Here is a 27,183-nt window from a genome sequence, read left to right as displayed (position 1 = left end):
GAGAGAGAGAGAGAGAGATAGAGACATCAGCAGCAGGGGAACCTTGACAGAAAAAAAAAAAATTCCTCTTCGACCACCTCAGCTACTAAACTGTAAATTAAAGGGGCAGTCCGTAGTTTGGGAGGAAGCGTCGATCAGCTTCTTCTGAGTGTGTGCAATAACTACCAAATCCAGGGAAACTGCACATTCAGCGGCAACCAAAATATCAAAATTACACCTCAAGATGCACATCCTCAATCATTTATTCAATCATGCATGTTTTCCCGTTTTCTGTTGCATGTGCGTTGGCCACGCTAAAGCGGAACATTTCAGAGGAATGCGGCTGCAAAGAAACTTGTTGACAAAACACGTGTCATTCATCCGTCTCCACCTTTCTCTTTCCTGAAAACACCTATTGAAAAAACAACAATCAGGTCCGGATGGAAGCTTCTGAAAGACGTCTTTGAAGTGGAGGAAACATAAACCAACCTGTTGGTAGTCAGGCTACATTCGGCAGCAACTGAACATTTTGTTCCTGAAGTCGATGCGTTGCAGCAGCAGCATATGTGGTCGTATGTTGTTATGTGAGACAAGCTCACAGATAATCCTAGTCACATGTGACCACAGAAAGCTGAGATCTTCTGACAGTTTAACAAGTTTCCCAACAGTGTGACCGCTACTACCAACTACAGCTGCTAACAACCGCGAGAAAACGATGGTTACGTGAAACGGCACTGTCGTGTGGCCGGGGCCTGAATTAAGCTTCTCTGATGCAGAGTCTTGTGGAGATTTTCTGTCAAATACAACCCTCTAAATTTGGTACAACCTTATTTTTTCATTGCAAATGAAACAATGATGATGTACACACTGTGACCAGAAGTGGTTCTAGTCTGAGTCCTGTGCCGAAAGGCTCCAGAACCGTGAGGGGTGAATCCCCGAAGACTTCCATGACGTCAGGCATTATGGAACGTTAATGGACCCTGCTGTCTAACAGATATGAGCCAATTTTTGTTTTAGTCTCCGCATTTTAATCAACTGTGAACAGTTTTAACTGCGATTTGCCAGCAAAGAGTCCCACAGGGCAGAACTTTCCACTCTGGGTCCATGGGAGGGTCATAAACGACCACAGAGGGCAGCTATGGCCAGTACACAGTCTGATAAGTAAACACAATACAGCAGAGTTATTTCGAGTAGTCTGTCAGCTTTGGACCATCAACATGTTTCAGTTCATCTGAGTATCATATGTACAAGAAGGTCAATTCTAAGACAGAGTTGATCATTTATAATCCAAAAGTCGAGCCAAACTGGACTGAACATGTTGAATGAACAGAGATCATCTGTTGGTTTGACTTGTCTCTACCTCTGTCCTCCTGCCTTTGTCTCATGTTAAATTTAAGACGATATGATAAAAGTGTCCGTTGTGGTTGCTTCTGCTGCAAACAAAAATAAAAAAGGAAAAGACACCGTTCCTCCCTCATGACCAGCAACTGTCTTCTGACATCAGTGAGGACATTTTGTTGAGCCGAGATGTGAGTCCGTTCCGCCCCCGGCGTCTGAGACTCGACCAGGAGGGAAAAAAAGAAGTAACATCAGCGAGTCGGGCCGGACTGCAAACCCCCGGACAACCTGCCCACTGCAGGAGGAGGTGGAAGCTGTGCCACTCTGCTTCGTGCTCCTCTCCGACAGTAATGCTTCCTCTCTGACCACGTAGGCGGCGGCGGCGGCAGCTTGTGGGCTTGTGGCTCGAATCCCAAGAAAACCACGGAGCAGCTCTGAGCAAAGCACTTAACCCTGAATTACTAACGTGAGGCCGCGGCAAAGTAGACTGAAACACACAGGGCCTGTTTCAGACAAACTCCCAGCTGATGAACCTTCAGACTCAGAACACATCAGCTGCTTGGATTTCTTCCAATCAGAATTTAGGCCCTGTCCACGCAACAACGCCGCTTCATGTAACCCTATCGTCTTTGTCAAATCAATTATAACAGTTCTTCTGCACATGCTCCGTAGATAAGAACAATGTTTCCTCCGTCGTGTCATGACTCCCAGTCCATCTTCTTCTGGACTTGGTAGTTTTATTTTGACAGTCACCGTAATAATAATCCAACTTGGTCGTCTGTCCACTAGAATGTCTGTGTGCTTCCATTGTTAATGTTTAGAGCGGACTGTTTTCTGCGGCGTGTGTGTGGTTTTATCACAAAAACAAACAACAGCACCATCTAGTGGGCCAACATGAAAACTACATTGTTTTCCGAGTTTCTACCGTTTCCGTCAAACTTTTCTGAAACAAAAACCAAAGACATTGTGGTGTAAATGGGGGCCCTCTAATCGACGTCACAGAACAACAACAACAACAATGGCAGACGACATGCAAACAACAGCACCTACTTGTGGCTCAACATGAAAACTACATTGTTTTAAGTGTTCCTGCAGTTGCCATGGAAACAAACATTGTTTTTAAAACGTCGCCGTGTAAACTCAAAACTTTTCTGAAACGAAAATGCAAAATGGATGGGTTTTCACTTGAAACGTCGTGGAAACGAGGCCTCAATGACAAATGTCAGTAATGGTTCAAGTTCATCGTGATCTCTACATCAGAAGCATGTTTCCCTGCACAATGGGAGTAAAGTCGACCATAAATGATCTCAAGTTTATCTTTACTGTTTTATTGAAATGGAAAAATTCTGTTTTCATTGACTCTTTCATCTTTCTGAAGCAGCGCACTCACTAAAACCAACGAAACAATGTGGAAAACTACAGATCACTATGTCCTCTGAGTTTCCTGACACGCTGTCAGTGCCTTCTTAATATTTGACGTCCTGCCGCCACGGAGCGTCCGGTGAGATCGTCCACAGCCACACGTCTCTGCTGACCTGAGCCCACGTCTCTTCCACTCCACGTCTCTCTCTGCCCTCAACGTCCTCCAGTCCAAAACATTTCACAAGTATCCTCAGACAAGAAACAGAGTGGTACAAATCGAAGTCTTATTTGATTCATGGCAGCTGCCGCTTTGGGCAGAAGAAGCAGGAAAAGAGGAAATTCATTCAACTTAAGGACAGAAGCAGCTTAAAACCTATTTGATGGTTTATTAGAAAGCTTTCCAAGCTGACAAACACGTCAGGCTAATTAATGATGAACCGCACAGGATCCATATGATCCATAACGCCTGTTCTTTCCTTTTCTGGAGCTTTTTACAGCTCGAGGTTTTAGAGTTCGGATTGTAAAACTCCACAGCAGAGAACTCAAACTGACCCGAGTCAGATTAAAAAAGCCTTTTTATTTCACATCCTGGTGATTATCTAAACCCATCTGGTTACCTTCTCTTTCTATCAGCGGCTCAAACGACATTTTAATGAAGTCCGAGCTATTTTTAAACTCCTCCGCCTCACAAAACCACAAGATTCAGTCGGGAGGGAGATGTAAGTAAAGACACAAGACTTTTTACTGATAAAACTAGTTTCCAGAGAGAAAAAACAGCCTTGAATGAATCATTTACACTAATACTAATGAACCTGAGCGACAAACAGAAACGAAGCCGAACCAGACCCGTTTCAAGCCCAGCAGCAGCAGGTGGCCGTCACGTAGGCAGACTCTCACTCAGAATGGTTGTTTTATCACGAGAGGCTGCCGGAGTTAGAACAGCAGTCCTGAAAAGGGCTGAATAATTCAAATTAAACATCCCTGCTTCACTAAAAGCTGCTCAGACGCAAGTGACGGGGCAGTTTTTTGGGGTGTGGGACTATTTTCAGCTGCAGATTAACGTGGCACGCACATTCGGTGTGAAGTCTGCGACAGCAGGACAGAGAACAAGTCAATATGAACAAGTAGCTGAAGTTTACACAAGTTTCTCTTCACAGACGATGGAGGACGAGATTCACTTGGACTGATTTCCTTCGACGTTTGGAAACTTGCAGTTCAACATGATGAAAGCGTTCCTTCGTCCTGCAGCAAACTGGCGGTCAGCGTTAGCATTAGCGTTATTTGAGTAAGATTAGTAACTGATTATTACAGAGAAACCAGGAGCGGTTGTCGAGCCGCTGCCTCGCTCCGGCTGGCTCCAGAGCTCACTGTTAGCATTAGCAATTTTGGAAGCGTTCATATTTAGTTAAGCTTTGTTGTTATTTCAATAACCTCCTGTTTACTAGACGAGTCCCTCGTTAATCAAACTTATTAAAGCAGTAACTTTAGCATTAGCAGGAGCCTGTAGCCACAAAAGCTTTGATTAGCATTACTAGCATTATTAGCTTCTCTTTCTAAGAGCAGCCGACGTGTTTGGAATTAATCTCAGGTGTTTTGTTGCCACTTTATTTTATTTAGTTAAAGAATATGTTGACATTCAGATTATAGAGCATCTTCCTCCCACCGCTGACAGCTATATATACAGCTGTATGCAGATTAGTATGACAGAACTTTGGAAGTAATGATTATTTTTCCAAGTAACCAGTTACTTTTTATTTGCAGTAACTAATAAAGTAACTTTACCACTATTGGGAAAGGTCATTAATAAGCTTGGTTAATGCTCTTTGACAGCCGTGTGAGGGTGACAGCGGCCACACGAGCCAAAATGTTTTGTCCCCCTCATTTACAAAAACAAATAAGTCATCCATCTTTTCCTCCTCACAATCGATGCGGCCGTGCGATCGATAACATCAGTGGAGCTAATTACTGTTTGAAGAGCGCGCTTCAGCGGCTGATTGAGCAGTGCAACATTTTCATCTCAGCAGAATTCCTTCTCCTGCTCTATTGCGGGCTGCTAACCTACTTCAGTGCATCATTAGCTCCCACTTCAAGCTGTAAGCCCCGAGCAGTGCAGAGCGGGTGGGGGGGGTGGTGGTGGTGGTGGGGGTGTCTCTTTCACCAGATCGCAGGAAAGTTTGCTCTGAAGCTGGAGCTCAGGCCACAAGCTGAGGCCGGGAGCTCTGCAGGGAGCCGCAGTACGGCAGTATGTTTCCACGCAGGCTGCTTTATGGAGCAGGAGGTGATTCTAGGACTAATAGCTCAGAGCAGCAGTGGGACCACAAGGTTTAATCAGTGTTTTCTGTGGTGAACGGTCAGCCGCTCTGTTACAGCAGCAATTAGTCCAAACAGCAGCGCTAAAAGACACAACATCTGCAGGAAGGAGGATGACAGGAATGCAGAAAGAAGGAATCAGAATCATCCGTCCAACATATCTAGTGGATCCCAGTGAGGCTTAAGAGAAGGAAGGTTACACCTGTAACAGTCACACACACGCACACACACACACACACACACACACACACACACACACACACACACACACACACTTGGACATTAAGACTGTCTGCACAGGACTGACCACAGTCTCTTAAAATGAAAATGGCTTCCAGACTACAGCGTATTAGAAACGTCTCAATGTAAATAGAGGGAGAACAACTTTTCTGAAATGTGCAGTTCTGCACAGGCAGTGAAAAGCTTTTCTACATGAGAAGCTTGACACCAGTATCATCGGACAACTGTTATGAATGTTTTGAATTTAACGTCACGTCTTCAACAAAAAGACATTTATGACAAATTATTACTCCTTCATCTAAATCAGATTGGATTCTTCTTACATGTTCCAGATATGAGTGGACCTTTACGAATAAATGATGAAGGACGACAGCTGAATGGTGCTTGAATGTCCACATCTGTGGTCGTATTACAAAAGTGCAGCATCAACTAGTGGCCTGGCAGGCAAACTACAGCGTTTCTGGATATCTAAACACGAAACATCTGATCAACCTGATCGATCTAACGTTTACAGACCCTGATTTCTTTAATAAGCAGTTGCATGTTTGGAGTGTGAGAGAAAAATCTATGCCACACATGAAGAACATGCAAACTCCACATGGTAAGAACATGTAGCTCTACCACCCTTCAACTAAGAATCATTTTGGCAAAGGGTCAGGGGTGGGGTGCCTTTCCCAGAATGAAAATGAATTAGATAAAGAAATAAGTGGAGGATGAAGCCCAAACCTACTGATTCACCATTTCACACTAATTTCATGGTTAATTTCAGTAACCGAGCTGTTGTTGTTCAGCATGATGACAGGACACATGCAACCACTCATCAAAATACATATTTACCTTCGCCAATGAAAGTTTCCGTCTGTGTGTATTTAACAATTTATTGGTTTGTATGTATGTATGTATGTATGTATGTATGTATGTATGTATGTATGTATGTATGTATGTATGTATGTATGTATGTAACCACCTTTTTCAGGGATGATTTGCCATCATTCAAAGACCAATTGTTTACATTTTGGGACGTTAACGGCTAACCGTTTCCATATAAATTCTAAAAAACTGCAAGAAATTTCCCACACAAATCAGATGAGAGAGGCACCCTATGGAGGAGATCAAAGGAGATCAGCGTCTGTTACCATGGAGACGCTCAGTGATTCTGTTTCACACATTCTCGTTTAACTATAAATTTGAATGTCAACTTAACCGGGGTCAATGAGGTTTTTTTGCAGCCCCTTGTTTATCACCAGCAGTACAAACATATTGACTCCAGTCAGACCTCATCAAGCCAAGTGTAATAAAGCAGAACGATGTGGTTCATGTCGTCCAGCCGTCGTTAAAGAGACGTGATGAAGAACGAGCGGGTCTGAGCGGAGCGGCGAGCCGCCTGTCAGCGGCCACGCGCAGCCTGACTGATGTCACGACGAGGGGAACCGGGGGAGGAAATATCCTCCGGAGAACATTAAGATAGTTTATTGGATCGTTATGAATCCCAGAACAAGAGACGGCTGATTGAGACAAACAAGCTGCAGAAGTCGACGGAGCGCACGTCCATCCAGCCACTGCAGGGATTTAATGATGTGTATACACACACACACACACACACACACACACACTGCCGTTTTCATATTTAATTCAGTCTCCCACTCTTAATGCAATCAACTTCGAGTAAAGTCGCAGAAGCATATGGCTCGGTGACGAATGGAGGATAACGCTGCAAAGTAAACCAAGGAAACACCAGAATGTCTCCAGGAGAGACTGAAGCTGGAAACCTTCAGATTTCCCCTTTGTAATGTCATTTTCATGTTAAATCACATGAAGTGAGTTTGCATGTTCTCCCCACAACAACTGTAAATTGATTTAATGATTTGAATTTGAAGTTATAATAATACCAACTTCAGGGGACACATCGGTGTAAGGGTAGGCACTTTAGAACAATTTATCTATCAAAAAATCCCTTGTTCAGGTCCAGATTGTGCTTAGATTTAACAATAAATTATAATAATAACAAATTAAAATCAATGCATAGATAATTGTCAATTGAAAATAATAACATATTTTATTTTATTTTATTTTAGTATAAATTATAAAAGCGAACAATATAGAATAATAAAGAATAATAAATACAAATAATAAATATAACACATTTAAAAGTGGATTTTAGTTTTCTTGTGGACAGTGTATATATGATTTTTCTATTTTCACAGATGATTAAAAATTGATGCCGCCAGCTGAAAGAAATGCATCAATAACCTCCGTCGTCAGGCCATGTTTCACTTTTCATATTTCCATCCTGCTTCTTTGCCATTTTGCTCTCGGCTCCTTTTGATTTCCGTAAAAAGAAAATCTCAAAACTGACTGCACAGTACACTACCTTATCAGCACCACCTGATCAGCACCACCTGATGAATAAAACCTGATCAGCACCACCTGATCAGCACCACCTGATCAATACCACCTGAGCAGCACCATCTGAAGTTAGAAGCATTGACAGAAGTCAAATGAAAACTATTTTTGTCTTACTTTAGTTTTTTTGTCTTACTTTCTGTCTCAAAGGTTCAACCAGTCTATCATATCAAATATTTACAAGTGTCACTCCAGTGTTACGCACCATGTGACCAACCATCCCTGTTCAGCACACCGAGCATCTTCTCATTTGTTTTCAACCTTTGCAAACAAGAAGACGTGATGATAAAAAGCCTCAGTGTTTCTGTCACTGAAACGAGTCCGAGTTGCTTGTGGAGCTGCGGTCAGGAGATTCTCCATTCTGCCTCCATTGTGGCGGTAATGAGAAACATATCACAAGGTTTAATCAACCATGATGAACTGGTGAGGAAGAGAGGGAAAGAGAGAGAGGAAGGGACAGAGAGACAGAGAGAGAGAGAGAGGGGTGGGGAGAGGGAGAGAGAGAGAGAACGGGGGGTAATAAACAGTGAGAGGCGGAAACTCAGAGTTACTGTGGAAGATAAAGACTGAAAGGAGAGAAAGGAGGGAAGAGGCGCTGCAGTCGACCTGAGGGAGGAGGGGAGGGAGGGAGGGATGGATGAATTGAGGGAGCGAGGGATGGATGGATGGAGGAGGGTGGGAGGGATTGATGGAGGGAGGAGGGAGGAAGTAGGGATGGATGGAGGGAGGGAGGGAGGGATGGATGGATGGATTGAGGGAGCGAGGGATGGATGGATGGATGGATGAGGGAGGGATGCATGGATGGAGGGAGTGAGGGAGGGATGGAGGAGAGATGGAGGGAGGGAGCAAGGGAGGAATGGTTGGGGAATGGAACAAGGTAGGGAGCGAGAGAGGGAGGAGGGAGGGAAGGAGGGAAGGAGGGAAGGAGGGAAGGAGGGAAGGAGGGAAGGAGGGATGGATGTCCGACACATCAAGGAGTCTCACGACTCCACCAAGGTTTTTCTTTTAAATCTTTTGTTCAGATTGAAAGAATCAAACTCCAGAGACAAAGTTCAACATGTCAGCAACTTTCAACAAGAATGGTTTTCAAAACTGAGCAAAACGTAACAAGGCTTCATTTTGATTTCATTTATTTTTTCAAATCCAATTTTTTTTTTTTTAATTGAGTTTGATTTGTTTTAGATCCTTTCATTTTATTCTTTTAAACTAATTACTCAGTGAGTTTTGATCAGGTGGCGCATCAGATTATTGACAAGACGACAGAAATGGTGGTGAAAAGGGAGAGGCGGCCAGCGGAGAGGAGGAGGAAAGCAAAGCGGCGAGAGACAGAGATTTTAGTTTGGACAGAGGGAGCGATCGTCTGGCTCGCTAACGTACTTACAGCTCGTACAAACACAGATACCAGACACGAGAGGGGAAATGGGAAAGTCAGAATATGGACGGAGGAAATGAGGGACACATGGATGGAGCAGGTGGAGGAGGAAGAGGAAGGAGGTTGTTTCATTGCAGGAAATGATGGAGTGATAACGGTGAAAGAAAGAGGAGGAACAGAAGCTGGAGGCTTCGTTATAGAGTGATCAGCATGTAGGCTGATGGCTGTCGGGACTCAAAATGTTGAGAGGAATTATGGATCTCTACTGACGTGTCAGAGCAGGGGCATGATTTAAATACAGTTTATTAATAATGATGACAAACGGAGGGAAAAGGACATTTCTGCTGAATTGAAAATTAAACAGTTTTATATTTGTGATCAAATTAAGCTGAATTCAGAAATCCTGCATATTTTAAGAGACAGGCCACGAGCCTGATCTGCTGCTGGAGGAATAGTCATGTGACACGTTGAGTTCAGGTGTGTTTCAGTCTCATTCTGGTGTTTCAGCTCAGGCTGAAGAACTGAGAGCAGAGTTTTGTTTCTTTGGTCAGGAAGTTATGGCTGGCCTCATTTCACTGTGGTTAGAGGTGGAGAGGACAGGAGAGGACAGGAAAGGTGGAGAGGACAGGAGAGGTGGAGAGGACAGGAGAGGACAGGAGTGATGGAGAGGACAGGAGAGGAGGAGATGAAGGAAGAGGAAGAGAGGAGGAGAGGACAGGAGAGGTGGATAGGAGGAGAGGACAGGAGTGGTGGAGAGGACGAGAGGACAGAGAGGTGGAGAGGACAGGAGAGGAGTAGAAGACAGGAGAGGAAAGGAGAGGTGGAGAGGACAGGAGGAGGACAGAAGAGGAGAGGAGGAGAGGACAGAAGTGGTGGAGAGAACAGGACAGGACAGGACAGGAGAGGAGGAGAGGACAGGACAGGTGGAGAGGACAGGAGTAGTGGAGAGAACAGGAGCGGTGGAGAGAACAGGAGAGGTGAGGACAGGAGTGGACAGGAGAGGACAGGCTCAGAGCTGTGTGAAGGAGAACGAGAGGAGATAAAGATGATTAAACTGCAGCGAAGTCAAACAAGAGGAAAGATAAAGAACAAGTGGAGTCCGAGGATGAGAAGAGAGAGTGAGAGAAAGAGAGAGAGAGAGAGAGAGAGAGAGAGAGAGAGAGTTGGGCTCCAGGCTGCAGGAAGAGAAAGACGAAGAACAAAGGAGCTGCTGGAAAGTCGAGGGCTCGATTAAAGAAAGAAAATCCTGGATTTATACGAGCAGAAATGAAACCGCTAATGTACGACTGGTTTTGTCTCTGTCTGCGCTCGCGGCCGCTCGCTGATACGATCTGCCCCCGATACCCAGAGCCGCTTTTCATTTCTGAACTCGTTCCCGTCGTTACGGCGGGACACGACCTCGCTCGCTCATGATTACAAAGAAACAACGTGTTGACTCGCCGGCGGCGTGCCGACCGACTCTGAGCAGAAAAACATCAACATTAGCTGCAGTAGAGAACCTGCACCGACCCGGTTCTCTCAGCACGTCGCCAGGCCAGAGGCCCCGGCCCTGACCCGGATGGTTCTGGTTCTGATAGTAGGCCCAACACTCGTCTCCAGGTCACAACAATCAGTCTCCAGCCCGGCTGCAGTGGGAGATGTCCAGGAAGTGGGGGGACCAGGAGGACCAGGAAGTGGTGGGACTAGGAAAACCAGGCGGACTACAGGACCACAAAGTGGTGGGACCAGGTGGACTAGAGAACCAGGAAGTGGTGGAACCAGGAGGACCAGGAAGTGGTTTGATGCATGCCTGTGTACCTGCACTGTTTGTGTATTTGTGCAGGTGTGTTCTCTGTGCATGTGTGCATGTGCGTGTGTGTGTGTGTGTGTGTGTGTGTGTGTGTGTGTGTGTGTGTGTGTGTGTGTGTGTGTGTGTGTGTGTGTGTGTGTGTGTGTGTGTGTGTGTCATACTTTGAGCTGATCTTTAGGAAAATCCTGGCCCTCGTTCAGTCCCTCCAGGTTACCGATGAACTGCGAGCACGACATCCTCTTTCCGATGTTCTGCAGTGAAAAACATTTCACATTATTTCAAACAAAAACAAAAAACTGATCATTGCACTCATTTATCTGTTTGATGTGAACTGCAGCTATTCACTCCGTCCTTCAGTTTAAAAGATGTTTTGTCTTTTATTTTCGCAATATTTTTCATTCACTCCTATTGTTTGCAGAAAAGTGTAATTAACAGTTAAACCACACCTGAAAATGCGTAAATTTAACATTTTCAAACTTGAAAGTATGAAGTCACATGGTCACATGACAATTATTCAATGAAATATGTTGCAAAGTGGCTGTAAAACTCTTGAGGAATCACACATATTTCCCTGTCTTAATATGGATCCTCCCTCCTCATCCACAGCTGATCTTCCAGCTGATCCTCAGTTGATCATCCATCTTATCCTCAGTTGATCCTCCAGTGGATCTACCAACTAGTCCTCCAACTACTTCTCAAGCTGACCTTCTGGGTGATCTATCAACTGATTCTCCAGCTTATCCTTCAACTGATCCTAAGTTGATCCTCAGCTGATCCCCCAGCCGACCTTCCGGGTCATCTATGAACTGATCCTCCAGCTGATCCTTCAAGTGATCCTCAGCTGATCCTCCAGATGATCTTCCGGGTGATCTACCAACTGATCCTCAGGTGATCCTCCAGCTGATCCTCCAGTCAATCCAGCTGATCTTCCAACTGATCCTTAATTGATCTTCCAGGTGATCTACCAAGCAGTCCAACCGATCTTCAGTTGATCTACCAACTGATCCTCCAGCTGATCCTCAGTTGACCTACCAACTGATCCTCCAGCTGATCCACCAGTTGATCCTCCAGCTGATCCTCAGTTGATCTACCAAGTGATCCTCCAGCTGATCCACCAACTGATCTTCCAGCTGATCCTCAGTTGATCTACCAACTGATCGTCCAGCTGATCCTGTAGGTGGTCTCCCGTGTGATCTACCAGCTGATCTACCAACTGATCCTCCAGCTGATCCTCAGTTGATCTACCAACTGACTCCAGCCCGTCACCTTCGTCTCTTTAATTAATCCTCCGTCCTCTGAGCTGAGCGATTCAAAAGAAAAGCTGCGACTCTCTAGAAGCAGGAGGATTAACGGTGTGGAGCAGCTCAGCCGGCGGAGCTGCAGAGACAATCGGATACTGATCAGAGTCTTAAATCCTCCACAGTTCATCAGACGAGGCCCCAGAAGAGTCGGCTTTCAGAATCGTCACTGTGGTGGGAATGTGTAAAAACTAGAGGTGTGGCTAACAGGAGGAGGGTGTAGAGAGCCAGCAGCTCCGCTGCTCCTCAACTCTTCTTCACGTACGACTTTATAATCCCTTCATTCTATCTATGACGCTCCAAAAACTCACTTTGATTTTGATGATCTTTAATTTCATTCAAACTTATAAAAAAATAATTTTATTTACTCCGATTAAAGTTTTCCATATTTATTGTACTGGAGGTCGTAACTATCACCATTAAAACTATGAATCATGAGTGTAGAATATATGTTGTTACATATGTTGTTTTGATATTTGAGATATGAAAGATTCGGGTTCACTCACCTGACCGTGCAGATCCGTGTTCAGCAGCATGAGGGCGCAGGTGAGCGTGTGAACGGCATCTACAGAACAAAACATCATCTTTAACCCTAACTTTCAATTTAATGATTTTCTTTTCTCTCCTATACAAGTGAAACAAATTCAGCCACAAAATGTATTTTATTGAAATAACTCATAGCTTTACACTGAAATGAATCATTTTAGTCCTGATTTCTTCCCTGCTGGGAGAAAGACTCTCCCTGACAGCAGATTCTAACTGCTCCTGCTGGTGTGAGCCCCCTGATACTCCTTAGCGCCCCCCTGTGACTGACTGTGTTAAAATAAGATGAGGTGGATTTTAACTGTCATTGCACACAGACATTTTACAGTCATAGTTTGCAGTTTGGCTCCAGTAGCAGCAGTTTCGAAACTAATCTGCAGAGATGATCTAAAAGAATCCAACAGATTATGAGAATGTCATCATGTTATGAACAGAAACGAGTGCAGGCATAGTGTGTGCGCGTGTATTGGAGCTGCAGACTTCAGCTGCTGCCGCCGTCTCACCCTCAGACGGGATGACTTTGGGGTTGCAGTCCAGGTAACGTCTGGAGAAGTGCGACAGCACTCGTTCCCTCTCCTGCGTCTCCCCCATCAGAGCGAACTGCCGGAGGAACGTCCTGCAGCACAGACGCCGCGAACCGGTTACAGATTCACACTTTAATCAACCAGAGTCAGAAAAGAAGATTAAAGTGCATTTATTTATGACCAAAGTTTTGGATTCAGCTCCAGTTGTTACTTACACTTCAGTGTATGAATGAATGTATGAGTACTCCACCCTTTGGTCTGTACATCTCTGCTTGTGCTTTATTATTTCACCACAGGGGGAATATTAAAAAAAAACAAAAAAAAAACATCTTCCCTCCACAGTGATTAAAGCAGAAATGGACAAAAAAAAATACTTTTCATCTGAGCCGGACATCCAACACGTGAAAACATTGAAGCTATAGCTACTCGTTTAATAAATCTATGTGTTTATTTTGTCGTTTACTGCAGTAATCAGCCGAGTACAAGTTAGTTTAAAGAGACTTTTCTCCTCTCTTAACCTGGAAAAATAAAATGAAGAAACAGAAGGTAAAGGATAGAAATGAAAGGGTTCACCAGCAGACGGAACATTTCAAATAGATTGAAGAGTTAAACAATGTAAAGCAGAGCTCTGTAAACCTGCTGTTAAATTGTTAAACTGAATCAGGATAAAGGATATCTGTTGACAGTGTGTTCACCAAACACACCGGAAACACTCAACATTGTCTTAAAGTGAATTAACTAAGTTTGTTTTTTTATTAAATAAATTAATAAATAAATAAAGACATTTTCAAGCTTTGTGTTTGTTTTATTGTAATAGTCATGTAATTCTTCAGTAATTGCAGCTGTTTTGTCTATTTTTATATATTTATATATATTATATATTTAACTATAGTTTTATCCATTTTTTTTATCATTTGCATATTGTTTGTGATCTTATTATTTGATGTTGGCTAATGGTCATTTTAAACTTTTTTAAATTGTATTTTCTTCATTCCAGCTTTAACAATCCCTCTTAATTACATTTGTGAATATTTTCCGCATGTCTTTCTCTTGTATTCACCTTTTCTTTTCCGTATCATTGACTCAAACTGCACTCAACTGCTTTAATGTTCCAGGGAACATTTGTATTCAGAAGTATTTGTGCTTTTACTGCGGTTTTAATATTTCTTGCAGACACCTATTAATCATCCATTCAATAAAACACACGTCTGCTGCAGCTTAACATTAGTAACAGAATCAATATTTTGTAACGATGGTGAAGCATCTGGAGTTTGAACATGTCTGGAAAATGAGTTAAAATAAAATAGATTTCTTTTTGTAATAAACAGAATGGTCTCAAGAGGGCGCTGTTCACAAATATTTAAAATCCATTTAAACCCATGAAAGTCATAGGGAAGGCCTCAAAACAGCCACAAAAAAAAAAAAAAAAAGAGAGCGAGAAGCCTCTCTGTGGTGGAAGCACAGTCATTCTCTAAAATCACAAGGCATATTTTCGGATACAGAAGTGAAAGTAGTAAAAGTGTGTTTTCCTCACCGGAGGGCTTGATCGAGAGCGAGGCCGGAGAAGTTAAAGAAGCTGAGGTACTCCTCTGCAACCATGCGGCTGAAGTCGTTACTGCAGACAAACAACAACATGAAACAACGTGAGAGGAGTGACTGACGCTTTCTGCTGTCAGCCGCAGGAAAAAGAAGAAGAAAAGGGGGAGATTTCCCAGGGTGCATCTGTCAGGAAGCGAGGAAACTTTCATCCCAGATTCTTTCTCATCAGCTGACGGAGGCTGACAGCGGCAACCAGCTGATGGAGGCTGACGGAGGCTGATGAACAACAAGGAAGGAAAGTAACACGGACTAAATGTAATCCAGCTCTTAAAGATCAACATCCAGAAGCTAAACATCTTATAAAACACCAGCAAATGACTCTTAATGTGGAGGCGTGACGCTTCCTTTGTTAATTAACATGAAACTGTCTCACGTATAAAAATCTCTAACTCAGTTACAGTGGTTATATTACTTTTCTTGAGAATGAAACCGTTTTATAGCGTCAGAACTGCTTCCTCTCGGTTCTCGTCCTCTGTTAGCTTTAGCATCAGCATTAGCATGACCTAAAGCTGCTAAAGAGCAGCTCGGTTACTATTTTACTAAACTGATGTTTCTTGACGAAGGAATGCGTCATTAGCATTAGATTGTATCAAGCAGAGACTGTGACAGTTTGATAGTGCTTGTTTGTTGTTCATGTAATCTTTTCATATCGTGACTATCTTTATCTTCAAGAAGGATTCAGACTATTTGCGAGTGTTAATGCTAACGGTGGTCCTAACAAGAACACTGAGCGACAGCGGCTCTGCAGCACGCCGAACCTGAAAGTAAGACGAAGGTAACGGAGCTTCCTGACGCGACAGGACGTGGAACCGAGTGACTCCTGCCGGAGGAAGAAGGTAAAGCTCATCGGCGTCAGAACTCACTTCTTGCTGAGGTGTCGAGCCACGTCGGACTTCCTGAACCCGTCCAGGTTGAAGAGGCGCTTGGCCAGGCGCTTGGCGGCCGCCACGTCGGCGCGGTGGCTGCCGTTAGTGAGGGTGTCGCTGCTGCCCAGACCCAGGCGGTCGCTGAGGTCCTGGTCCAGCTCGGAGTCGGTGGCCAGACGAGCCTTGTCCCTGCTGAGAGACGAGAACCAGAGGTCAGCAGGTCTGGAGGTCTGGAGGTCATCAGGTCTGGAGGTCATCAGGTCTGGAAGTCAAAAGGTCATCGGGTCAGCTGGTCTAGAGGTCAGCAGGTCATCAGGTCTGGAGGTCAGCAGGTCATCAGGTCTGGAAGTCAGCAGGTCAGGAGCTCCGCTGCTGAAACGCTTCAGACATTATAACAGTGGAGCTGGGAGACATGAGCTCAGCAGGTCGTTTATATTCATGTGTTAATTTACTATATATCATGTCAACATATTGGTGATATATTGGTGTTATTGTATATTATTTACCTGTATATATATTGATCGAATATATTTACCATGCTGGACATGTTGGTGTAAGTTTAGTGTGTTTAACTGAACCTGAATACATCGACTCTGTTTATATCTATGAATGCTGGTGGGTTTTTGTTGTGTACTCTCACTGAATGGCTATCGATATTAAAAATGTGTTTCCATTAATGTAGTGGGAGATTTTTATACAGTTTAATAACTTCTCCTTTTCATCATCATTAAACTTGATCCAGTTCAGAGCAAAACCTTTTAAATCTCAATCATTGTGAGATTTAAATTGAAGCATTTTAAGTCACATCTTCAACTTCTGAACGAGAGAGGAGGAGAGGAAGGAAGAGAGGAAAGAGAGGAAGGAAGAGAGGAAAGAGAGGGAAGGAGGAGAGGAAGGAAGTGAGAAAGGTGAGGAGGAGAGGAGGAGAGGAAGGAGAGGGAAGAGGACAGAAAGGAAAGGAGAGGAAGGAGGAAAGAAAGGATGAGAGAATGAAAGGAGCAGAGAATAGAGGAGAGGAGGAGGAGAGGATGGACAGGGAGAGAATAGAGGAAAGGATGGAGGAGAGGAAGGAAAGGATGATAGAATAGAGGAGAGGAAGGGGGAGAGGATGGACAGAGGGACCAAATAGAGGCTGAAGGAGGAGAGGATGGACAGGAGAGAACAGAGGAGAGGAAGGAGGAGCGAACAGAGGATGAAGGAGGAGAGGATGGACAGGAGGAGAGAGTAGAGGAGAGGAAGGAGGAAGGATGGATGGGGAGAGAACAGAGGAGAGGAGGGAGGAGAGGAAGGAAAGGAGGAGAGAATAGAGGAGAGGAAGGATGGACGGGGGAGAGAACAGAGGAGAGGAGGGAAGTTTCCAGGTTCATTCACTGAAGACTCTCCTCGCTGGAGACTTTTGCTGCAGACTTGCTGTCATCGGAACGCCATGGTCACAACATTCTGGTCACGACAGAAACACAACGAGGCTCCGAGTCGGAATCCAACAAGTGAGAAGGACTTTGTGAACGAGGCCAGCGCTCGACTGGATTTCAAAACAATGAAACAAAACAAGCTCCCAGAGCTTCACTCTGCAGCAGACTGAGTCCAGAGCATCACAGCAGAGCAAAGACATCAACAACACAAGTGAGGTCAAAGGTCAGCTGTGGCTTCACACCTCAAGGAGTTACAGATCACACACTCACCTGATAATCTGGAGAGAACAGGTCACATCCAGCACAGGACGCACACACACACACACACACACACACACGGTCCATTTCTCTGCTTCTATTATCAACAAGCTGTTGACCTGCTGTCCCACTAAATAACGGGTCTATGGTGAATCGGTGCCCTGAAGATAATCACTGTTATTCACTGCACCTGCCACTGGCCATAATGTTATGGCTGATCAGTGACGTGCAACGGCGCGTCCCAGATAAATATTTATACTTTTCTGACTGAAAGCCTCCAACTATATTCTGCAAATTGTCTTTGGATCCCAAAAGCTGCTTATAAACTAAAGCATCAGTCTTTTGTAAACTTGTCAGTCTGCCTGGTGGTCAGTGTGAAGCCCGCGGTGCTTCCAGGGCTTGACTAGGTGGAAAGACGGAGGCGACGGAGTCACTGAGGGAGACTCCAGGAAAAAAACCCCTAAAAAAACTGTTTTTGTTTGAGTAAAACTTCAAGGACGAAACCCCACAAGTACAAAACAAACCCAGTTCTGCACAGAGTCGTCTCACTTCACGGTGGAATCAGAGGATTGCTGAACGATCTGAGACTCACAATCCAAACATTCACGGTTCGATTTCCAGCTTCCTCTTCTGTTTGTGTGTCCTTGGGCAAACCTCCAAAGAGAATTTGTATGGCAACCGTCACCGTTAACGTCTGAATGTATGAATGTGACAAACGACTGAGCACACGCAGGAAGTAGGAGCTGATCCTCAAACCTTATGTTTACATTCACTGACAGGTGAGAGCAACAGGTGAGAGACAGGTGAGACAGACAGGTGAGAGCAATGGGTGAGACAGACAGGTCAGTTCAACAGGTGAGGGTGACAGGTGAGTCAGACAGGTGAGACAGACAGGTGATATCCACAGGTGGGGGAGACAAGTTAGACAGACAGGTGAGACAGACAGGTGAGACAGACAGGTGATATCCACAGGTGGGGGAGACAAGTTAGACAGACAGGTGAGACAGACAGGTGAGAGCAATGGGTGAGACAGACAGGTCAGTTCAACAGGTGAGGGTGACAGGTGAGACAGACAGGTGATATCCACAGGTGGGGGAGACAAGTTAGACAGACAAGGGGGACAGACAGGTGATATCCACAGGTGAGGCAGACAAGTGAGAAAGACAGGGGAGACAGACAGGTGAGGGTGGCAGGTGAGAGACAGGTGAGAGAGACAGGAGAGACAGACAAGTAAGGTCGACAAGGGAGAACAACAGGTGAGACAGACAGGTGAGAGACAGGTGAGACGGGTTCTGGAGGACGTACCTGTGGTAAGGCCTCCTGTTAGTCAGACACCTGTCATCCTGAGCTGCAGGCGAGACCTGACAGCAGAGAACCGACGACGTGCTCATCACCTGACCACCGCCCCCCCGCGGCCCGCCCCCCCGGCTCCCCCCTCCCCTCCTCCCTCTGGCCTTGTAACTTGAACGCATGGCGCCCACCTCCACCGACCGCTGCTCGGCTCTGCTCGCCGTCTGAGGCTTCATGGACCCCGCTTCACTCTTTTCCCTCCACTTTCTCTTCTCGCTCAGTGTTTACCGTCATCTGATCTTAGGAGTCTCTTTCCTCCCCCTTCTGTCCTCCACCCGAAAAGTAGAAGAGCCGTTTGTCCCGCAGAGCCTCTCCTCTCTATCTTTTCAGTCTGTTTGCTGTCGTTTCTCCCTCCTCTTTTCACTCCTCCCTCTCTTTTTCCCTCCCTGTTCCACTGTGTAAACTCTCACCGTCCCCTGCTGACCTTGGATTGGAAGCTTTGGCATGAGACTTGGCTCGTGTCTTTCCTAAAAACCAGCCTCCCTCCCCTCCCCCGTCTGCCTCCATTCATTCCTCTCTCTCTCTCTGTCCCTCTCTGTCCCTCTCTCTCTCTCTCTCTCTCTCTCTCTATGCCTCTCTGATTACACACACTCTCCAGAGCGTTCATTGTTCTGCGTGTTGTTGAATTGTCATCCACCTTGTTTTCTGGTGATACGAGGTGTCGGGTTTATGCTGATCGGTCCCTGTTAGCTGCCTGGAGGCGGGAGACTGTGGAGTCTGTTTACTCCAGCCTGGGTCGGGCCTGCAGGACGGTTTGTAATGACCAGACTAAGCCGTGCGCTGGAGTCCGGGGCTCTGCCACCTGTCAGCGCACAGCCGACACAATGCTGAAGGTCCTGAGAGAAGTCCCAGTGTCAGACTCTGGTTTAACGGCATCCAGGCATAAATGAGCCGCCTCTCATTCTGCTGAGCGGCTCGGCACAATGAGCCACTGTCTGCTGTTCAGAGGGTCTGAAAAGGGAGAGGAAGAGGAGGGGGAGGATGGAGAGGAGGGGGCTGGAAGGGGGGAGAGCGAAATTCCAACTTTTATCAAAGTATGGACGAGCCCTGAGGAGGTTTTTCTGCAGCTCCGGCTCTTGTGGAGCCGACAGCTTCAGCACAGCTCCATGAGATCAACGCAGAGCAACCAGCTGAGTTTTTCTTTTTTTTTTAACTGTTTCCATTCACAACAAGGTGACTTCATGTTTCTGCATGTTTGTTTGTGACATATCTGCATGATTCAGCTAAAACTCCACACACCAATGTGTTCACACACACACACACACACACACACACACACACACACACACACACACACACACACACACACACACACACACACACACACACACACACACACACACACACACACACACACCTGGAGCTCTGCACTGGGGATCTCGATCCTCTCCTGCCATCTAGTGGCCGAAGCAGCACCCTACAGCCGCTCTCCCTCTGCAGTGCCGTCACATTAAGTTAAGGTGACGTTCACAAAGTCACTGACACATACATCCGCATCAGCGCTTTCCCTCCATGACAGTGACTGACAGGAGCCACAGACATGAGCTGCGATGCAGCTTCGACAGAGAAGTGGAGGGAAGCATCGAGACGAAGGAGAGCAACAATAATGAAATGCAGATTAGAGTCTGAGACAAAAAGTGTCTCCGGGACTCCAACTGTCAAGGTGATTCTCCTGCTGCAGCAGCAGCCATCTGCTTCTGCACAACATACCTACAGCACACACACACACACGCACACACAGAATGCACCTGCACAAATACACAGACAGTGCAGGTACACATGCATGCATAAACACGTACATGCAAAAATAAATTATGCACAGATGGATTTAGACACACACACACACACACACACACACACACACACACACACACACACACACACACACACACACACACACCTCCCAGCGACCTTCACTTGAAGCATTCTAAAGGCACTGCAGCGACACAGATGGAGATTCATCTGGAGTCCGACAACAGTCCATTAATGAGGATGTGACCTCTGAGAGGTCGTGACCTCTGAGAGGTCGTGACCTCTGAGAGGAGCCGATCAAAGCTGCATTAATGCTGAACTACCAGCAGAAACTGGAGTTTGTAGCTGCTTGTGAACTATTTATTCATTGCAAGCAGGTCGACGTGAGGATTGCTGTGAATCGAACTATAATAGAGCAAAACTGCAACTGACTGGTTAAATTTGAACAGTTTTATTTCTGTATATGTACAATAGAAGCATAGTCCTAATCAATGACCTCCAACTGATGGCCCTGGTGTTGAGTTCTGTATTGTCCTCCTTTAGGTTTTCATACGTAGTTTTCCCAGTTTTATCTTTTCATAGTTCCATGAGCTTCAGGTTTTTGTTCTGTGGTCATTGTTTGGTGGCTTATTGTTTGTGGTTATGCTTTAGATCAACGTAGACTATGTTGTCTACGTTGCTGCTGCCCAGCTATAAATAAAGTTGAGTTTGAATTGGACTGCGGCTCAGAGAGAAAAGCTGCCCGTTGATACCACTCAGCAGATTCGAAGCACCTTGACGCTGCAGCAGGTTGTAAAAAGTCCTTTGAGGCAGAAGCAGATTTTTCTGCAGCTCTGCAGGGTCACACTCACCTCTTGGTCTAGTGTTTTACGTCTCAACGCCGCCTGCACCCCGACCCTGAGCACAACCCCTCACATCATGACTTCTGTTTCATCGCTCAAAAAAATCATTTTGTTTTTGGCCCTGAAAAGTATTATTTTCAGACAAATTGACTAAAATTGTAATGAAAGAAGGTTTTCCTTCAGGTGTCGTGTTGCTCCTCCCTCCATGTGTCTGTCCTTGATGACCCCTGAGTGTTGTGGATTTCTGGTTACTTTGTTTCACTGAATGTCATAGATTTGTGTTTTCTATCAAATGTACAGGATTTTCAGAGGTATGAAACACTGCCCCCACAGGTCATCAGCTGTATTACTCTTTATGCTACACGTTGGAAGCTCCCTGGAAACCTGCCGTCAGTCGGCTCACCTGGGTAGAGAGAAGGAGGGGTTGCTGTACCAGCTGCTGCCCAGCTGTGTGTAATGTCGTCCTCGCGGCGGCGTGTCGTCCGAGCCGCTGCTCAGCCGTTCGCTGGACGGCGCCCGGGTGGCGTCCGAGTCCCCGGTGACGGTGAAGATGGAGTCGGAGAAACTGGGCCTCTCGTCGTGAGCCAGCGGGGCAAAGCTGAGCTGCACGATCTGCCGGGCGCTCTGGCAGACCGGCCCGTGGATGGCGGGGGTGAGCGTGGGGAGGTCAAAGGTCAGCACGGTCTGTGTGCTGGAGGTCAGCAGCTCCTCGCTGTCCAGGCTGTTGTAGGACGTCCCCTTGGCGCGGTGAGACTCCATGATGCTCTCGAAGTGGCGGCTGAACGTGTCCTCGGCGGCGAGGCGTGGGCCGGACACCAGCAGCGGCGACTTCAGCGCCGGGTTGTGGTTATCGAAGAACGTCTCAGTCGGTCTGAACAGAGAAACACCCTGGAGGTCAGACTCCAAACACTTTAAACCAGACGCTGTAAAAACTGTTGAGACTGAATTAATCAACCAAACCTGTTTATCAACAACTTGGAAAATACAAACGCAAATAAAAATTGCCATCGGCTGCATCCTAGTTTGAACATTTGTGTTTTCTCATTTGTTGACTTGCTTCTATTTGATATGCTCTCGTTTTAATATTAACTTGCATGTTTAGTGTTTTGTTAATTGCATGTATTGTTATTTGTGTTTACTAATGTCTTTGAATCTTTGTTTACTAGTTTGAAAGATTTTTATTTGTGTTTTTTAATGTCTGAAACATTTTCATATTATTTTAATGTGTTTCTTATGCATGTTTATGTTTTCTATTTTGTTTTTGTGTGATGTGTTGTACCTTTTCTTTACGAGACCACTGGCCATAATGTTATGGCTGATCAGTGACGTGCAACGGCACGTTCCAGGTAAATATTTATACTTTTCTCACTGAAAGCCTCCAACTATATTCTGCAAATTGTCTTTGGATCCCAAAAGCTGCTTATAAACTAAAGCAAATGCATATTGAAAGGCTTCTGTATTAACTATTTTTAACTGTTCGTTTTGTGTTTGATGTATTTCCGTGTTACTTGTTTGAGTGTCATGTGCCCAAATTTTGAGTTTGCTTGTTTAGCTGTGTAAATGTGTATAATTGATTTATTTTCCTGGTTGTAGTTTTGTTTGTGAGGACATTATGCATCTTCACTTTTGTTGTTCCATTGTGATGTGTTAAACTTTGTATTTTGTTTGTGCTTGAACTTGCTTTGATGTGTTTGTTTGCCTGCAAGTGTGGATGTTTGTTTACTTATTTGTTTATAATGTTTTCCTATCATATCTTTCATTTCAAGCTAACTTGCTTTAGGTTTGTTGTGCTTACTTGTTGTTTGTTTACTTTTTTGCATAGCCTTTGTTCTTTTGTTTGTTTGTTTGTGTACCTCTTCAGCAGGTGTCCGAACACCTCAGGCTCCTCCTGAGCGGCGTGCTGCTGCTTCCTGCTGTCTCCCTGCATCCTCACACTCGCCCAGCTCACCATTTCTTCCTCCTCTTCCTCCTCCTCCTCCTCTTCATCTTCCTTCCCTCCACCCCCGTCCTCCCCTTCTTCCTCCCCTTCTTCCTCCCCCCTGGTCCTCCCGTAGGCCGGCCCCCCCAGAGGACTGCTGCCGGTGCCGGAGTTGCCCTGCACGCTGCGGTTGCTGCCGAAGGCGGAGTCGGCGTCGTCCTGCTCGGCCGCCAGCAGCTCGTCGATGTCCGTCTCTCGGTAGCATCGCAGCGGGACGGCGTCCAGGTCCGTCTCCGAGTACTTCAGCGTGCGGCGGATGATGCCGGTTTTAGGGGATGTCCCGATAACGGCCGGGGGAGGGGTCACCAGCTCCACCTCCACATGCTGCACCTCGTGATTGGCTGAGAGCAGTGGGAGGGAGGACGGGGGCGTCGGGGTGGGGGACTCGCTGGAGTTACCACTGGGTGGTGCAGTGGAGCCCTCCAGAGGATCTAAACAAGGGACAAATGGAAGCAATAGGACAAACGATTACAGGTACTAGTGACTTTTTCAAAAAGTTGTAGTTTACCCACCTGCTACTACCAATGAAATGTAACTTTCCATTACATTTATCTTCCTCCCTCAGTGTTTCACACTGTTTTATTGTAGTGTTGATGTGACACATCAGCTGAGCTGTTAGTAGGAGGAAGATGCTCTATAATCTGGATGTTAGAGAAGGAAGATGCTCTATTATCTGGATGTTAGAAAAGGATGATGCTCTATTATCTGGATATTAGAGAAGGAAGATGCTCTATAATTTGGATCTTAGAGGAAGAAGCTCTCTTAGCACAATGTATTTGAGAAATGTTATAATTGATGACAAGTTTGCATTTCCATATCCCATAAGAAAGGACTCTGTCCGTGTCTGTTTGTGGCATTGTTACTGTGAACTTTCCTAAAGAATATTTAAAATCTCGTCTTTGATGAAGCCTGAAAGCTGATATGAAGCAGTGTGACTGAGACGGATCGACTCTCACTTTTCTCCCCGCGACTCGCTGCCTCATCAGCAGGGCTCCCGAACAAGAACTCCCACTTAGCACGAGCGATCCTTTGACAGTGCAGCGAAGGCACAGGGGCCGCACTCCCACTGTCCGTCTGCAAGAGACACACCGAGACAAACTCAAGCTGCAGTGCGGAGCTGAAGGACGAGTCCCAGTTTGGAAAATGAGCATCACTGCTGCTGATCTGGGATATGGGCACGACGGCAGAAAGTTTCAAAACTTCAAACTACTATGGTAACAATATGATTAAGGAAGAAAAAAAGAAATAACCAAAAGAAGACGTAAAATTTTGCATTTGGAAAACATAAAAGCTAACTTTGCCATGAATTAACTTTGATTTTAATGAAAAAAAATTGTAAAAACTCTCCACTTCTTCCTCATGTGTGACCATAACGACTGATTTCTACGATTGTGTGGATTTCTGGATCGAACCGTCCAGTTCCCACCTGTATTCCTGAGGTGGCGGCGCCCGTCTCGTTGCTCTGGTGACTGGACTGGCTGGACTCTGGCGACACACAGTCCCGGTCCCCCAAACTGCCGGTGACGCCGCTGGAGCTCCGTGAGGACGAGCCTCCACCCATCACTCCGTTGTGCTCCACCTCTGGAGGCTCGTCTGCCCTCCGAGAGCTGGACACCTCCACCTCGTATCCCTGGTCCTCATCTTCACAGCCGTCGTCCTCGTCTGCAGAGTCCAGGACCACCGGTCCCAGGAGGAGGATCTCTCTCCTCCGCTGTTCGGCCCGTTTCTGCTGGGCGGTGGGGCTGAGTGGCCGGCGGCACTGGCTGGACCGACAGTCGGAGGTCTGGTCACCATTGGACTCTCGTTGAGCGTCAGTTTTGGGTGTAGAGCTGCTGTCCAATTGGTTCCCCCACTGCTGTCTGGATGTCCAGCTCACCGGCGCCTCCTCAACACTCTGGTTTATAAAAAGCCTCCGAGCCAGCTCTGTGCAGTCCCCTTTCTCAAAAGCAGCCGGGTCAGAGTTCCGGTCCAGGGTCGGGGACCAGCAGTCGCCGGTGTACTGTGGGGGCTGGCGGCGGTGCAGGGTGGGGGTGTCTGGCGCTCGAAGTTCCATCTGAAACAATCTGGGGTCCCTCAAAGGAGAACCGAATTCTGTGGGAGGATGAGTGGGACGAAGGACACGAGACGGCAGGGCAGGAGAACTCTGAGCCGCAGACAGAATTGAGATCTGATTTAAGTCCTCCTGGTGTGCGTCGCAGTTCGTATGAGAGTTTGTTTCAAGTGACTGCAAGTGTTCAGGCTGGTGAGGGTCTGTGTTGTCGGGTGCTGGCGTGTTTTGGTCGTTTAAAGGGATGTTCATCTTCAGCGTTTGTTTAGATTGTTGTGCATTTGGAGCCGAGTCTCCAGAGTGTGAGCTGGTCCCGAGCTCACCTAAAGCGTTGTGCAACGAGGACCTCCTCGTCTCTGTGAAAATGGAGTTGAAATCGGTGGCTTCCTCGGCGAGCCTGCGGGCGACTTCTGGACTCTGAGCTGGAGCCAAAGACTTACTGTCACTCAACTGGTTCAAACCCTCGACTCCATTATTGCCAAGCTGTAGAACTGCTCCCTGCGGTGAGGCACTGCTGGTGCAGACCCCATCAATGTTTTGCCCTGCCATGGTTTTGCCCACTCCGGAACAGTGCAGAGGACTCTCGAATTCACCACAGGACCTGGGTCTAAACTGTGAGGACTGTCTGGAGGAGAGCTGGTCTGACACCGGGCTCCGAGGCGGACCATAAACGGCCTGGCTCCGATCTGTGAAGCGGTCTTTGGAGTTAATGCTAATGTTCTGACGCTGAACAGGAGACCCGGCCCAGGACTGACAGCGGGTCTGTTGGCTGTAGCGGGAAAAGGAAGAGGGGGAGGAGGCCTGCTCCAGGGCGTGAGCCAGCTTAATCCTCAGTAACGGTGAGCCAAACTCCTCCACAGCCCTTTGGGTAGCTGCCCGTCCGATGGGGTCTAGGTGAGGCTGTCGAAGGCCGGGGGAGAACGTCTGCTGGTGACTTCCTGGGGATCGGAACGTCAGCTTGGGACTGGAGCTGCACGATGAATCTGGACTCTCGAGCCAAACGGGGTCACTGAGGCGCTTTCGAAAGTGGGAGGGAGTGGATCGTTCCTCTCTGACTCGCCTCTCACGGACGGAGTTGCGTGGACTCTCCAATGTCTTCACATTGGATTTCTCGACGTAGCTGAACGTGACCACCGACCGCTTGCCATCGCCGACCTCCTGAGGAGCTTTCCCGAGCGAGGGGGACGAGTGGAGCGGAGAACTCCAGTGCGGGGCCGTCGGGGAGCTGCCGGCTGGTTTCAGCTGGAAGCTGACGTTGTGTCGAGAAGGCGACTGGCTGTGCGGGAAGTCCTGGACCAGGCGGTGAGGCGCCGATGCCTTCGTCTGGCTCGCTAGCTGCGACAGGAGCTCTGCAGGACTCTCCTTAACCGAGTGCCCCTGAGCAAGGCTTTCTTCACCCTCTCCGAACGCAGCCTTCCCTCCATTCTGATCTGGGGCAGACCTCACTTCCACATACAGATGAAGGACTTTTCCAGACTGGGACATGACCTCCTCTTGTAATGAGGACGGAGAGACAGAAGTAGAGCAGCGGAAGAGCCAAACAGGGTGAGATAGAGAGATAGAGAGAGAGAGAGAGAGAGAGAGAGAGAGAGAGAGAGAGAGAGAGAGAGAGAGAGAGAGAGAGAGAGTGGGAGAACACTTCTTTTTATCTCCTATTTTTGTTGGTTGGATTTTGTGTTTCTGCTGCTGGTGGATGTCAGTTTATTTTTAGAAGGTCTTTCTTCTGCCGCCCAGAGTGTGTGTGTGCATAGCGGAGACACACCGGCTGGAGAGGACAAACACGCCCGTGGGACGACTGCAACAGCCTCCTATTCCTCATACCTGTGAATGAAAAGAGAAGAGCTGCTGTTATTATGCCTGGATTCAAACGACAGGGGGAATCCAGCAAACTCAAGCACCTCCAAGTTGATCCAACTTTAGT

At 46.6% G+C, this 27,183-nt stretch overlaps 1 protein-coding gene across 1 annotated transcript in view; it reads right to left on the bottom strand.

Moving 5' to 3' along the window:
* LOC308120097 (uncharacterized protein) overlaps window positions 1-26,747 on the bottom strand; it is a gene marked incomplete at both ends in the record, with an annotated part of 50,196 nt that extends 23,449 nt beyond the window's left edge. The window contains 9 exons of the mRNA XM_080480503.1: window positions 10,955-11,044; window positions 12,598-12,656; window positions 13,138-13,250; window positions 14,693-14,773; window positions 15,621-15,815; window positions 21,641-22,108; window positions 23,091-23,646; window positions 24,172-24,289; window positions 24,642-26,747. Of these exons, the coding sequence (XP_080336629.1) occupies window positions 10,955-11,044; window positions 12,598-12,656; window positions 13,138-13,250; window positions 14,693-14,773; window positions 15,621-15,815; window positions 21,641-22,108; window positions 23,091-23,646; window positions 24,172-24,289; window positions 24,642-26,747 (3,786 nt within the window). The remainder of the gene's footprint in view (window positions 1-10,954; window positions 11,045-12,597; window positions 12,657-13,137; window positions 13,251-14,692; window positions 14,774-15,620; window positions 15,816-21,640; window positions 22,109-23,090; window positions 23,647-24,171; window positions 24,290-24,641) is intronic.
* Window positions 26,748-27,183: the final 436 nt, after the last annotated feature.

Source organism: Lipophrys pholis (genome assembly GCF_963383615.2).
Source record: "Lipophrys pholis genome assembly, chromosome: 1".
NCBI classification, from domain to species: domain Eukaryota; kingdom Metazoa; phylum Chordata; class Actinopteri; order Blenniiformes; family Blenniidae; genus Lipophrys; species Lipophrys pholis.
Note: the sequence above shows the minus strand (reverse complement) of the source record. Positions and strands in the feature narration are given on the sequence as shown.